This window comes from Oryza sativa, chromosome 12 (assembly GCF_034140825.1).
Source record: "Oryza sativa Japonica Group chromosome 12, ASM3414082v1".
In the NCBI taxonomy this organism is placed as follows: domain Eukaryota; kingdom Viridiplantae; phylum Streptophyta; class Magnoliopsida; order Poales; family Poaceae; genus Oryza; species Oryza sativa.
This window is the reverse complement of record NC_089046.1, coordinates 26692220-26704411: the sequence shown is the minus strand read 5'-3', so window position 1 is coordinate 26704411 and position 12192 is coordinate 26692220. Positions and strand designations below refer to the sequence as shown.

The following is a 12192-nucleotide window of genomic DNA, read 5'->3' as shown; positions in this document are numbered from 1 at the left end:
GAATTTCACGTCAACAAGTTGTATAGTCTAAAATGTTCGATCAAATACTTAAACAATGTCTGCCCGAAGCCATTTTGAACCCAAGAATTGGAATTTCATATGGCTGTTTTAAAACTTTAAGTGAACTTCATATTCAATTGCTATGTTTAGATAGCATATTCAATAGAATGGCCCCCACTGTTTGGTATATTGGAGAAAAAACCGTAATGTCAATTTTGCAAATGAAATATTCTATGAATAAAAGTTTTATATACGTATTCTTAACGTTATAAACGTACTGACTGAAAAATAAACTACGGTGAATTTTTTTTCCAAAATCACCTCTAAATTTAAAAGTTGAAAAATTTAAATTTGGATGATAATTATAATCGAAAAGATGAGGAGGACGGAGGACGGCTGGCCATCGGCGTGGGTCCCGCCCCCCCCTCTCTCTCACCCTCTCCCCATCCCTCCCCGCCCAACGCCGCCGTCGACCCGTCGTCGTACTCCCGCCCACCCAGCGCCGCCGCCGCCGCCGCCGTCCTCCCAGGCCGCCCGCCCAGCACCGCCGTCCATCGTCGCCTTCCCCGTCCTCCCCATCCCCCCGCTCGAGTTGCGGGTGAAGAGGGGCTCGAAGCGGCTGCTCCGCCAAGCCCCTCCTCTCGCCCTCCTCCCCTCTCGCCGAGCTTGCCGTCGCCGCCGTCATCCTGCTGCATCCTGGTGAGGAGGATCCGCATCTGTTTCCGATTCATCTCTCTCTCTATCGAGTAGTTTTGTCTCGAATTTGCTTGCTCGCGTGAACCCTAGCTTCTCTTGTAGATCTGTGGAAGTAACAAACAGTTCGTTTGTCTGTTTCCCCGTAAAATTCCCCAAGCTGGACCCGCCCCTGGAAGAAGAAGAAGTAGCTTAGTGTTGATTTGAGCATAATATGGGTGCCCCGAAGCAGAAATGGACCGCGGAGGAGGAGTCCGCCCTCAAGGCCGGGATCGCAAAGCACGGGGCTGGGAAATGGCGCACCATACTCAAAGACCCAGACTTCAGCAACGTCCTGCGCTACCGCTCCAATGTTGACCTCAAGGTTTATTACAGCTGAATGAGTCCGGTTGCTTCAGGGAAACGAAGTTTTATAGTAACTTGTTCCTGATGGATTGATTGGTTTTGGTTGCAGGACAAATGGCGGAACATGAACGTAACCGTGAACGCGTCCGGTGCCCGCGACAGGGTGAAAGCGCCCGTCGTTAAGAAGCCAAGATCCGCTCCTAAGCATGAAGGCCACTCTACCTCTACAGCTATTGCCGCGGTAACTTCAGATGGTGATGATGATGTTGCGGAGCCTGTGCCTCTTGCAACGTCTACTTCATCCAAGAGATCCCTCTCGAGGTAAATGCCCCCAATGCTCTGGTACTGGCCTCAGTCTAATGTATGGATAATGGTGGTATTTCCTTCTTTTTGTTAAGCCAGTTCGTTTACTTTCGTGTGGCATTCCTGCAGGCTAGACAATATCATAGTAGAGGCAGTAAGGAGCTTGAATGAGCCTACAGGGTCATACAAGACAGCCATAGCTAATTACATAGAGGTCTGTTTTCATCTTATAAGTTTTTCTGTGTATTATGATTGTGAGGTACCAATAATAACCCATCATTGGAAATTCCTTTCATCCTTTGCGCAACGTTCTGCCGAACCAACATTTCATTTGTGTATACATGTCTAAAGTCAGTTATTGTTATCCTGTTGATCCACACACTCTTCTACGGTACTATATTGCGTAGAATTGGAGACTTAAATTGATGAGCACAATGCATTGATATTCAGGTATTTTGCATCAAGTGCATATGAGATTCTGTGATAATGATAGCCTTGAAATGATCTCATGAAAACCAGTGGGTTCTATTTCAATATAGCTGAGTTTCACTTGATCTAATTTGCTGTTCGACCTCCTTAACCTTTGTAGGAGCAATACTGGCCTCCTGCTGATTTTGATCATGTCCTGTCTTCAAAACTGAATGATCTGACAGCATCTGGGAAATTGATAAAGGTTATAATCCCTTCTGTTTGGGCATGTTTTATTATGCATTTCGAGTAATGGCAGCTGATACAATTTTCATGCAAAGAGGTGAACCAGGATGTTGTGCTCTGATACGGTAGCAAATTCAGTAAAATGTTACCAATTATCATTGCTATGACATGTTAAACTTTTGTTGTGTACTAAAATATAATGCGCCCTCCAACTAACACATTCTAGCAGGCTAGCAGCAATTCCTCCTTCATTCATTCTTTCAGTGTTGTAACATATCTACTGCACCTGTGGATGCAGCAGTTGAATCCAAAATGCCATCCCATATTTTGTAGAAAAATATTCTTTTGTACTTGTTAAGTTGTTGTTAGTCCTTTTTGGTGTCTCATGGCGTATTCTCAATCCTTAAATTCTTGTCTTGTCCGCCTTCAAATTCCCCGGCTTACAGGCTTTGTTCTAAATGAAAACTGTAGAAAAAAGTATTATGGATTTTGTTGGCATGTAAGGGCCAAGATGGATAATCTTTCTTTATTATTTAAGCATTGACACGTATAGCTAGGCGCTAGGATCCTAGGACTACCATTACACACATCATGACTTTATAGCATTATGGCACGCAACTCATTACTCATGTTCAACTATTTTAGGTGAATCGAAAGTACAGGATAGCCCCTAGTTCATCTTTGTCAGAAGGGCGAAGCTCCAAAGTAGTGCTGCTCGAAGATATAAAAAAAGAACCAACAAAGTTAGATAGGGAAGATGTTGCAGTCCTCACTAAATCTCAAATCGATGCTGAATTAGCTCGGATGAGAACCATGACTGCAGAAGAGGCTGCTGCTGCTGCTGCTCGTGCAGTTGCAGAGGCAGAAGCTATCATGGCTGAAGCCGAAGCTGCAGTAAGAGAAGCAGAGGCTGCAGAAGCTGATGCTGTAGCTGCACAAGCTTTCGCGGAGGCAGCAATGGCAACATTTAAAAACAGAAGTTCAGCAAAATTGGTAATTGCTCTAAGTACCTCAGTTCTAGTTTCAAATGGTTCAAACGTTTTACTTTTGCATATTTGCACTTTAAATTCCTTGCTTCCTCATTTTGTATATTTCAAACTCAACAAGTCATTCACTTTGACCGTACACTGTCTATACCTGCCTTAAAGATCCCTCTACAAATAGTTAGTCCTTCATACTAATGAAAGGTATAGATGTACATAGACTATGAGCATTCCAGGTAGACACTTCTCATCAAGAAAGTTATCTAGGAATGGGGAAGTGGAGAACTGTAGGACTATCTGTCTTATTTCTTTCTGCAAATTCTGAATGCCTCCATTCGCTTGCAGATCATTCGAGCTTGAAGCTACCTGTGGGAGCTGGTGCAGCATCAGTTTCCTCCGACCTTGTTGTATGTACACTTGTCCCGCGTTCCAATGCAATGCAATTGCTACTCCAGTTGGGCTAGGGACGACCCTATTCCATCCTTAACTTATGCAAGCTTATTACAGAACCAAATTGCCCAAAGCCCCAAACTGGAATTGCACCGCATCTGCTGAATTTGCCAACAATTTTGTTACGCCTGGATCTGCACAGGCATTGCGGCTACGGCATCTTTTGACTCGCTCATGGTAGTAACCCACATATGCTGGGATAATCAGGGAGTGACCAGTAGAAGTACATCATGGTTATCCCCATTCCTCCTTGGGTGATTGTAATTCACCTTGTAATCGGTTTTGGCATCAAATAATCAGAGTATTGCGTTGTTGTTGCATGTACAGATGTAACAGTGTGTGTCTGGTTGACTGGTTCACTTCATTGTGTATATCAACTGGCTTTTTTTTTTAAGCTCTTTCTCATGGATAATATGGTAATGCTGCAGCGTGATGTATTCAATCTTGTTTGGCTCCTGTTTAACTCAAAATCGTTGAAAGGACCGTGCATCCTACTTTTTGGGTGCAGAAGTAGTACTAGGATTGGTACGCATGCCTTTGACCAAAAGGAGGGAGAGGAATCAATGGTGGATGTACAAAAAGATGAACAAATTTCGGCAGGTCTGTCGAAATCATCATCCATGGCGGCAAAAATGTGAACACTGGTCTGCTGCAACAAGTGTCTTTCTGTCGGTGGATGCTGCAAGTGTCCATCCTAGTACTCCATAATTCTGACCTAGTATACTCCTATGTTTATAGGGTTTATAAAACCAACCAAAACCGGACATCCCTTGGTTTTCCAGTTAGGTTTTAAAAAAACCAAGCTAAAATTAAAAGGCCTCTTTGAATTGCAGGGTTAGAAAAAATGGAGGAATATGAAAAACATAGGATTCTGATAGGAATTGAAGTGTAAAACAGAGGATTGCAAAACACAGGAAAAACACATGAATGGTCGTTTGATTGGAGCGCAGAAAAAACGTAGGAATAAGATGAGAAAGATAGACTCAAAGGAAATTTCCCAAGAGGTTAGAGCTCTTGCTACATTTTCTCTACAATTCACATGCAATGTGCCATTCCATAGGAATTTTATAGGATTTGGAAAGTTTCAATCCTTTAAATCAAAAGGCCAAATAGGAAAATTTCCTATAGGATTTAAATCCTATGAAATTTCTACATAAATCCTTTGATTCAAAGGGCCCTAAATTGTTGACAAAATCTGACCGGAAGTCAACGTTTTTCATGAAAACTGAGAAATTTTTTGTCCCGTTTTGCTGCCTCTAACACTGCAAGTCTGCAACCCCAAAGCTTCAACCATGTGGCCATGGCAGATGCTGGCTTCACTCCCTGTACTACTTCCATGTACTCACAAGTCGCAGCAGCAGCAGCAATTCACCAAATCTCTCTCCAAGAGTAGTAGTGCTCCCTCTCCCAAAGTAGATTTTGCTCATGTAACCTCGTAGACATTTTTTTATATATTTTAGGACTAATAGAGTACTACAATAAATAAGAGCATGCTTAGTAGGGTTTTATCAAATTTAACTCTAGCAAGTTGGGTCTGGAGTGAAAATGGAGCAGCATAAACACATTTTCACCCCTCTAATGTATTTTGTGAGAACTCCAACCAATTCACTCTGAATGGAGCTGGATTTGGGCTCTAGTTCCATTGAGCTGTGCCAAAGAGGTCCTAACTCCTAAGGGAAGAGAAAGAAGCTGCTAATTACTCCCTTTTCATAATGAGCAAAGTTAACTACTAGAACAGGATTCAGATTTAAGCATAAATAATACTGTGGAACTGTACTGTACTGTATGCAGTAATGCACTGTCCTTGCTCCTGCACAAGTGCACAGGTCCCCCACACTCTCACTCAGCTCAGCCACTCTCCATGATTTCATTTCACTCCCATGGTGAAATACTGAGAAATGAAAACCAGGATAGGACTAGTAGAGAGGATAGGAGTAGGAGAGGATCTCTGTGCACTTGGCCCCAGATTTCCAGAACACACACACACACACACAGAGCTTTTTGAGCTTTTGAGCTTTGAGCCCCTACAAGAACCGGCCACACTCTCACTTTCAGTTTTTTTTTTTCTTCTCTTCACCCTCTCTGCATGCGGACAAATCTTGCAGGCTCTCGTCGTCGTCGCCACTCGCCGTCACTCTCTTGTCCCCAGTTAGTCTTTTTCTTGCAAGTCGCTGGCTTTCGGTTTCTTGGCAAAGCAAACCCCCCTTTTCATTGCGTTTTGTTGCCTTCTCCATTGCTGCCGCATTTGAGTCACAACCCTCCAAATTGCAGTCAAGAACACACTGCCAAGAATGCAGCTAAGCTGCTAGCCCGAATCTTAGGAGATTTCTACTAACTTGTTTTTTCTTTTTTTTTTTTACTGAGTTCATTCATTCATTCACAGAGAGGAAGCTAGGGCTTTGTTGTTCATCAGCAAGAGAGCCCCCACACCAGTTTGGTCTTCTCTTCTGTCTCTGGACCCCATTGAAATGATGGTGTCTTCTTGGCTGCTCCGGGGAGATTGATTAGATGGCCAGGGGGGGTGGCCATTGCTGAGCTTTGGAGTGAAGTGAAGTGGAGTGTACTCTGTTCTTGTGTGCTCTCTTGGTGTGTGTGTGTGTGGTGGCTCTTCCTCTTCTCCTCTCCGGAGAGAGAGAGAGAGAGAGAGGCAGCCTAGATCCATTTGCAGGATGGGTTCCATGAAGCTAAGCTCCAAGCCGGATGCATTCACAAGGCGAGGGCAAGCATGGTACGGTTTTTCTCTTTGCTCTCTCTCTCTCTCTGTTACAGGTTCAGTTTGGTTTTTGTTTAGGGTTAGTGTCATGTATGGATGCTTCTTGGCCGGATAAAGAATTGGTAAATTTGATGGTCTTGTCTTCTTCTTCTTGTTGTGGTTAGTTTGTTGGGGGTGAATTAAGGAAAAAGAACACATTTTTATGGGGATTTGGGAGGATAGAAATGGAAGGTTGTTTCCCCCCTTGTTTCTTGATCTAGTTTATGTGTCTAATCTGGTGTGAGTGAGCAGCTTATGCTGCTTCAATGTGCACATTGTGATACTTGCCAAACAATTTGTTTGTGTTGCTTTTGAAAGCTATGGGGATTTCCCATTCTACTTTTGTGCATTTTTCCTGTCATTGGTTTACCACTTTAGTACCTATTGTGTCCATGAGGGAGGAGCTCAAGATCTTTGGAGTAATTCAAATCTACTTACTGAAATTTGCTTGTCAAAATTAGTTTTTATAGGTGTGTTGGAAGTTACAGATGCCATACATGATACATTTGCGCGAATGTTTGTCAAATGTGACCCTCTAGTTGTTTTAAGAAAAGACGCTTCAGTGAATAAACTGCTAAATTTTAGGCATAAGGACATTGTGAAGCTCCAGAATTTACGAGCAATACTTATGTCGCATCTTGTTCACAAGTCAGATGCCTCAAGACTCATGCCTATGCTCACCTACATACTTTTTTTTCGATAATGGAAGCTTTGGGGCACCTACATACTAATCACTGATGAACTGTGTGGTTAATATTAAATGTAAGAAGGATTTAACTATTCCATCAATAACGAAGATAAGGTTGACTGTTTTGAGTATGTAGTGTTAAAATGCTTGGGGAGGGTTCCTTTGTGTCTCTTGTGCATCATATTAGTCAAAGATTCTGGATTTTCAAACTAATCTATCGGTTCAAGTTGCATTATACTCACATGTGCCAGCCAATAAGCTAGTATGCTGGTAGGCTGATAGCACATATTTCGGTATGGTGCATGAAAAATATAGTAATATACACGTGACATGATACCTCACTCTGATCTCAATTGGATGGTTGTACATTTTTTGTTGGGAAAAGATAGTGCAAGTATCTCAGTTTGAATAGTTTATTGTTAGCCTGCAGCAATGTTCTGATTCTAATCTACTGGCTTATGCAGGAGCTGTACTGGTTTGTTTAATTAATTCATCAGCAATCTGTATCAAAATATTTAGCACAATCACTCTGTTTTCCTTTTTTTTTTAACAATCTATAGTTTCTTAAAAGAATCTTTACACCACTGTAGCAAATGCATTTTCTCACTTGGTTAACTTAGACTGTATGAGGTAAACGATTAATGATTCGTTTTACTAATCGTCTTCTTCTTGTGATCATCATAGGTACTGCACAACAGGGCTTCCCAGCGATGTTCTTGTTGAGGTTGGGGAGATGTCTTTCCACCTTCACAAGGTAAATTGCTACACATTGTAAATTTGTAGATGCATGAAGCAATATGTACAACTTTGCTTGTGATTATGGAGAATTTTGAAGAAATGAGCTTTAATGAACAACCACAACTTACTTTTTGCACCCCCAGTTACTCAAGAAACTTTGATGAAAGTTATTCTTACAGTCACAGTTACTGGCTGATTCTCAAGAGGGGCAAAAATGCTTTTATAAGTGATTTTTTTCCTCTGTACTTGGTATGAACTTGAGATTTGAAAATTTGTCCTTTCCTCTAATTGTTCTTTATCTGCTTGCAGTTCCCCCTGCTTTCAAAGAGTGCCATCCTGGGAAGATTGATTGAGGAGAATTCAGACAGCGATGAATGTGTCATCATATTGTCTGACATCCCTGGTGGCGCAAAATCATTCGAGTTAGTGGCAAGGTTCTGTTATGGGCTGAAGATAGAGCTGTCTTCAGAAAATGTCGTCTACCTACGCTGCGCTGCTGAACATCTTGAGATGACAGAAGAAACATCTGGGGATAATCTGATTAATCAGACAGAGTCATTCTTTAACCAAGTAGTCCTCCGAAGCTGGAAAGATTCCCTGGAAGCGCTTCGGACATGTGATGGCCTTCTCCCTCATGCTGAAGACCTTCACATTGTGAAGAGATGCATCGAATCATTGGCTGGCAAAGCTAGCATCGATCCGGACCTCTTCGGCTGGCCAGTCTCGGAACATAGTACCATGCAAAGCCCCGGGGGAAGTGTCTTGTGGAATGGCATAAGCACGGGTGCGAAGGTTAGGAACTGCAGTTCGGACTGGTGGTATGATGATGCTTCCTCCCTGAGCTTCCCTACATACAAGAGGCTTATTTCTTCCATGGAGTCAAGAGGCATCAAACAGGAGATCATTGCGGGTTCGCTCACATACTACGCCAAGAAGTTTCTCCCAGGGTTGAATAGGCGTCAAAGCACCGGACCAATGCCCCTGCCGGCTGCTACCCTGTCTGATGAAGAACAGAGGCGCCTGCTTGAAGAGATTGATAGGATGTTGCCACTTCAGAGAGGTTTAATATCCACAAATGTTTTGCTCTGGCTGCTCCGGACCGCCATGATCCTGAAAGTCGACCGCGCTTGCATTTCAAACTTGGAGAAAAGGGTCGGGATGCAGCTGGACGAAGCCACATTGGAGGATCTACTGCTGCCAAACTTCTCATACACCATGGACACGCTCTACAACGTCGAGTGCGTTCACAGGATTCTCGACCACTTCTTGGCAATGGATCAGACCATGGGTGGCGGTGGCGCCTCCCCATGCTTGGATGATGTGATGGCATCTCCTTCGTTGGCACCGATCACCGCTGTCGCGAAGCTGATTGATGGCTACCTTGCAGAGATTGCACCTGATATCAACCTAAAGCCACTGAAATTCCAGTCTCTGGCAGCTGTTTTACCTGAATATGCTCGGCCACTGGATGACGGTCTTTACCGCGCCATTGATGTATACCTGAAGGTACACTTTCGAGCCGCTATTCTTGCATAAAAAATGCCATTGCGCGATTTCATCCTCTTCATATGAATGAAAGCTATAGTTTCTGAATCTGATACTTCTCCAGTAGTCCAGTGACAAAATGACACTCTATGTCACTGTGTATACTATCATCGAATTCGCGATAGAAGTTCTTGAGCTGACAATTGATCATATCATCATACCGAAAAGCCATGTGCCAAGTGCTAACATGAGTTCTTCAGACAAGTCATCATTTGCACTTGTTTCCATTCTTTCATACCTGAAACCCACATGAAAATTGCCATCCTCACTGTCTTGATTCTTGAACAACGATGGCGCTGATGTGTTCGCTTCCTCTTTTTTTTTTTTTGGCAGTCGCATCCTTCTGAGCCCGCTATTCTTGTGTCAAAAACGCTATTACATGGTTTCCTCCTCTTTATATGAATGAAAGCTATATCTCTTGAATCCGATACTTTTCTCCAAAGGCAAAAAATGACACTCTATATCACTATGTGTATACTATTACCGAATTCGCGATAGAGGTTCTTGATTACAGTTGATCATATCATATCATACTGAAAGCCATGTGCTAAGTGCTAACATAAATTCTTCAGACAAGTCATCATTTGCATTTGTTTACACCTGAAACTAGCCACACACACAAATTGTCAGTTTGTCATCCACACTGTCTTGATTCTGGATTTCTTGAACAACAATGGCGCTGATGTTGTTTGCTTCCATTTTTTTTTGTTGGCAGTCGCATCCGACGCTGCCTGAAGCTGAACGGGAGCAGCTATGCCGGCTGATCGACTGCCAGAAGCTGTCGCTGGAGGCGTGCACCCACGCCGCGCAGAACGAGCGGCTGCCGCTGCGGGTGGTGGTGCAGGTGCTCTTCTTCGAGCAGCTGCAGCTGAGGACGTCGGTGGCCGGCTGCCTGCTCGTCTCCGACAACCTGGAGGCCTCGTCGAGGACGCTCCGCGGCGGCGGCGCGGTGGCGGCGTCCGGCGAGGCCGGGTGCTGGGCCACGGCCGCCGTGAGGGAGAACCAGGCGCTCCGGGTCGGCATGGACAGCATGCGGCTGCGGCTGATGGAGCTCGAGCGGGAGTGCTCCGACATGCGCCAGGACATCCGCAAGCTCGGCCGCGGCCGCCGCCGCCTCCGTGGCGGTGGTGGCATCGTCGCCGGTGGCAAGGACGGCGGCGGGTGGGCAGCGCGGGTGCAGCGGATGCTGACGCCGAGGATGATGAAGCTGCAGATGTGCAGCGCGCAGCATGACGCCGCCGAGCAGCAGCGGATGAACAATGAGCACAAGAAGGTGGAGAAGGTGGCCAAGAACAAGAAGCAGCTGTCCATGGACGACGGTGACGACGAGGAGGAGGCCTGAAACCTGAAAGATTTCTTCTTCTTCTTGTTGTTGCTGCGCCATGATCGTGTTGGTCAAGGTGAAGTGTCACTGAGCCGAAGAGGGAAGAGATTGATGGCGTCATCAGTTTGTAGTTAGTAAAAGTATAAGTAACTCTTTGAGTTGACTAAGTGACTAGTGAGAGCGAGTGATTTACCTGTGAGACTGTGAATGACTTCTCATCTCTCAATCTTTGACTCTTTTTCTCCTGAAAGCGTGCATGCAGGGAGTACACAGTTCTTCATTTCGAATGACTCCCATTCTTATTCTCCCAAATTCAGATACTGCAGTATCCAATCTTATACTAAGTTTTTACTCCCTTCAGGTTAATAATATTAGTCGTTTTAAACAAGGGTAAAGTCAAACTTTAAAATATTTGACTATAAATAATTCCTAAAATAATATCTTAAGAATATGAAAACTATACGTGTAGACTAGTTTTAAAAAATACTTCAATCATATTTGTCAAAGTTACTCTTTGGAGACCGTGCTCTTGTCTAAAACGACAAGTATTATTAATCTGGAGGGAGTATATTTTAACGTAACAAGTAGCATGTTTACTTATTATTTACTCTTGTTTGTTCCGATAAATAGGCTCCCTCCGGTCTAAAATAAGACGTATTCAATTTTTTTTCCGTCCATGCCAATTGCAAGAGTTGGGCCGAGTTTAGTTTCAAACTTTTTCTTCAAACTTCCAACTTTTTCATCACATCAAAAATCTACTACACACGTAAACTTCCAACTTTTCCGTCACATCGTTCCAATTTCAATCGAACTTCCAATTTTAGCGTGAACTAAACATACCCTTGGCTAGATTAGGCCAGTCTTAACACTTCATCTCAGCTAGTATCCATAGCATTAAATCCACTGCTACATAAGTAAAAATCTGATGTGGTAAGAGAATTAATGAGAAGAGGAGTAAATAGATAAAGAAATCATTTCTCATGCAATAACCCATCTATACACAAAAAGTAAGAATTAAAACAAGGTAATATGTAAAAAAATGAAAGAGAAAAGAGGTGATTGATAATAATTTAATTTGATGACACTATCCATACATAGTGCTATATGACTTAGCAAGTATGGAAACTATTTCAAAGTTTATGAGTTAGGATTGGCCTTAGAAAGTTATGAAATAATGTTCTAAACATTTTGGAGCTACTAGTAGCCAACTATACTACTACTATCTTAGTCCCAAAGTAATTATAATTTTGTTTAGCATATATTAAGTTTTGGAAGAAAGACTATGGTGCCCCTCACTAAATGGTGTATAGATAAGAGTGGAAAGGTGGTTGAGGATATATCATAGAAAGTTTTGAATGAGAAGTGATTAATGTGATAATTAATACTTCACTGTGACAGCTATTTTAGGATAAATTTGAATCATAGAAAATTAATTATATGAGACAGAGATAGTATTAAACTTGCTCTTAGTAGCACAACTGCAAAACTGTACAAAATCAGAGAAGCCTCATCAGACTTTGGCTTTGCTTGGAAGCTTAATATTACGATAATCTGCTGGTTGGTAGTTAGTTTCTGAAAATATAAAAAAGATGGGTTTTTCAACTTATGGTTTCTATTCATTTTATGGATACTATCACTATGGATTATTAGAATCTAAACTATCTAAGAGAGCCTCTGATTTTAGAATAAGCTGTAGCTAGCAGAAACTCTCCAAATA

General features: G+C 42.8%; 2 protein-coding genes across 6 annotated transcripts; both read left to right on the top strand.

The window, feature by feature from the left end:
- Positions 1 to 378: 378 nt before the first annotated feature.
- Positions 379 to 3870, top strand: LOC4352780 (single myb histone 6). 4 transcript variants are annotated; one of them, XM_066306686.1, is made up of 8 exons: positions 381 to 699; positions 799 to 1057; positions 1148 to 1359; positions 1471 to 1555; positions 1931 to 2014; positions 2641 to 2988; positions 3324 to 3385; positions 3486 to 3870. In XM_066306686.1, the coding sequence occupies exons 2-7, from the start codon at positions 908 to 910 to the stop codon at positions 3336 to 3338; spliced, it is 894 nt and encodes a 297-aa protein (XP_066162783.1). In that variant the 5' UTR covers positions 381 to 699; positions 799 to 907; the 3' UTR covers positions 3339 to 3385; positions 3486 to 3870. The 4 variants fall into 4 exon arrangements, with proteins under 4 accessions (XP_015620817.1, XP_066162783.1, XP_025877961.1 ...); XM_015765332.2 differs by having other exon boundaries at positions 390 to 699; positions 854 to 1057; XM_015765331.3 differs by having other exon boundaries at positions 379 to 699; positions 3324 to 3870.
- A 1633-nt stretch (positions 3871 to 5503) lies between these two features.
- LOC9272048 (BTB/POZ domain-containing protein At1g30440) lies at positions 5504 to 10755 on the top strand. 2 transcript variants are annotated; one of them, XM_015764512.3, is made up of 5 exons: positions 5504 to 5576; positions 5812 to 6156; positions 7553 to 7622; positions 7916 to 9112; positions 9867 to 10755. In XM_015764512.3, exons 2-5 carry the CDS (start codon positions 6098 to 6100, stop codon positions 10491 to 10493), a joined length of 1953 nt encoding a protein of 650 aa, XP_015619998.1. In that variant the 5' UTR covers positions 5504 to 5576; positions 5812 to 6097; the 3' UTR covers positions 10494 to 10755. The 2 variants fall into 2 exon arrangements, with proteins under 2 accessions (XP_015619998.1, XP_015619997.1); XM_015764511.3 differs by having other exon boundaries at positions 5556 to 6156.
- Positions 10756 to 12192: the final 1437 nt, after the last annotated feature.

What these genes read in the sequence shown, in the direction of transcription:
- LOC9272048 (XM_015764512.3), top strand. Translation starts at nt 6,098, where the DNA reads ATGGGTTCCATGAAGCTAAGCTCCAAGCCGGATGCATTCACAAGGCGA. An exon ending in ACAAGGCGAGGGCAAGCATG is followed by an intron (nt 6,157 to 7,552) that starts GTACGGTTTTTC and finishes TGATCATCATAG; the next exon opens with GTACTGCACAACAGGGCTTC. An exon ending in TGTCTTTCCACCTTCACAAG is followed by an intron (nt 7,623 to 7,915) that starts GTAAATTGCTAC and finishes ATCTGCTTGCAG; the next exon opens with TTCCCCCTGCTTTCAAAGAG.
- LOC4352780 (XM_015765331.3), top strand. Translation starts at nt 908, where the DNA reads ATGGGTGCCCCGAAGCAGAAATGGACCGCGGAGGAGGAGTCCGCCCTC. An exon ending in CCATAGCTAATTACATAGAG is followed by an intron (nt 1,556 to 1,930) that starts GTCTGTTTTCAT and finishes TAACCTTTGTAG; the next exon opens with GAGCAATACTGGCCTCCTGC. An exon ending in CATCTGGGAAATTGATAAAG is followed by an intron (nt 2,015 to 2,640) that starts GTTATAATCCCT and finishes CAACTATTTTAG; the next exon opens with GTGAATCGAAAGTACAGGAT.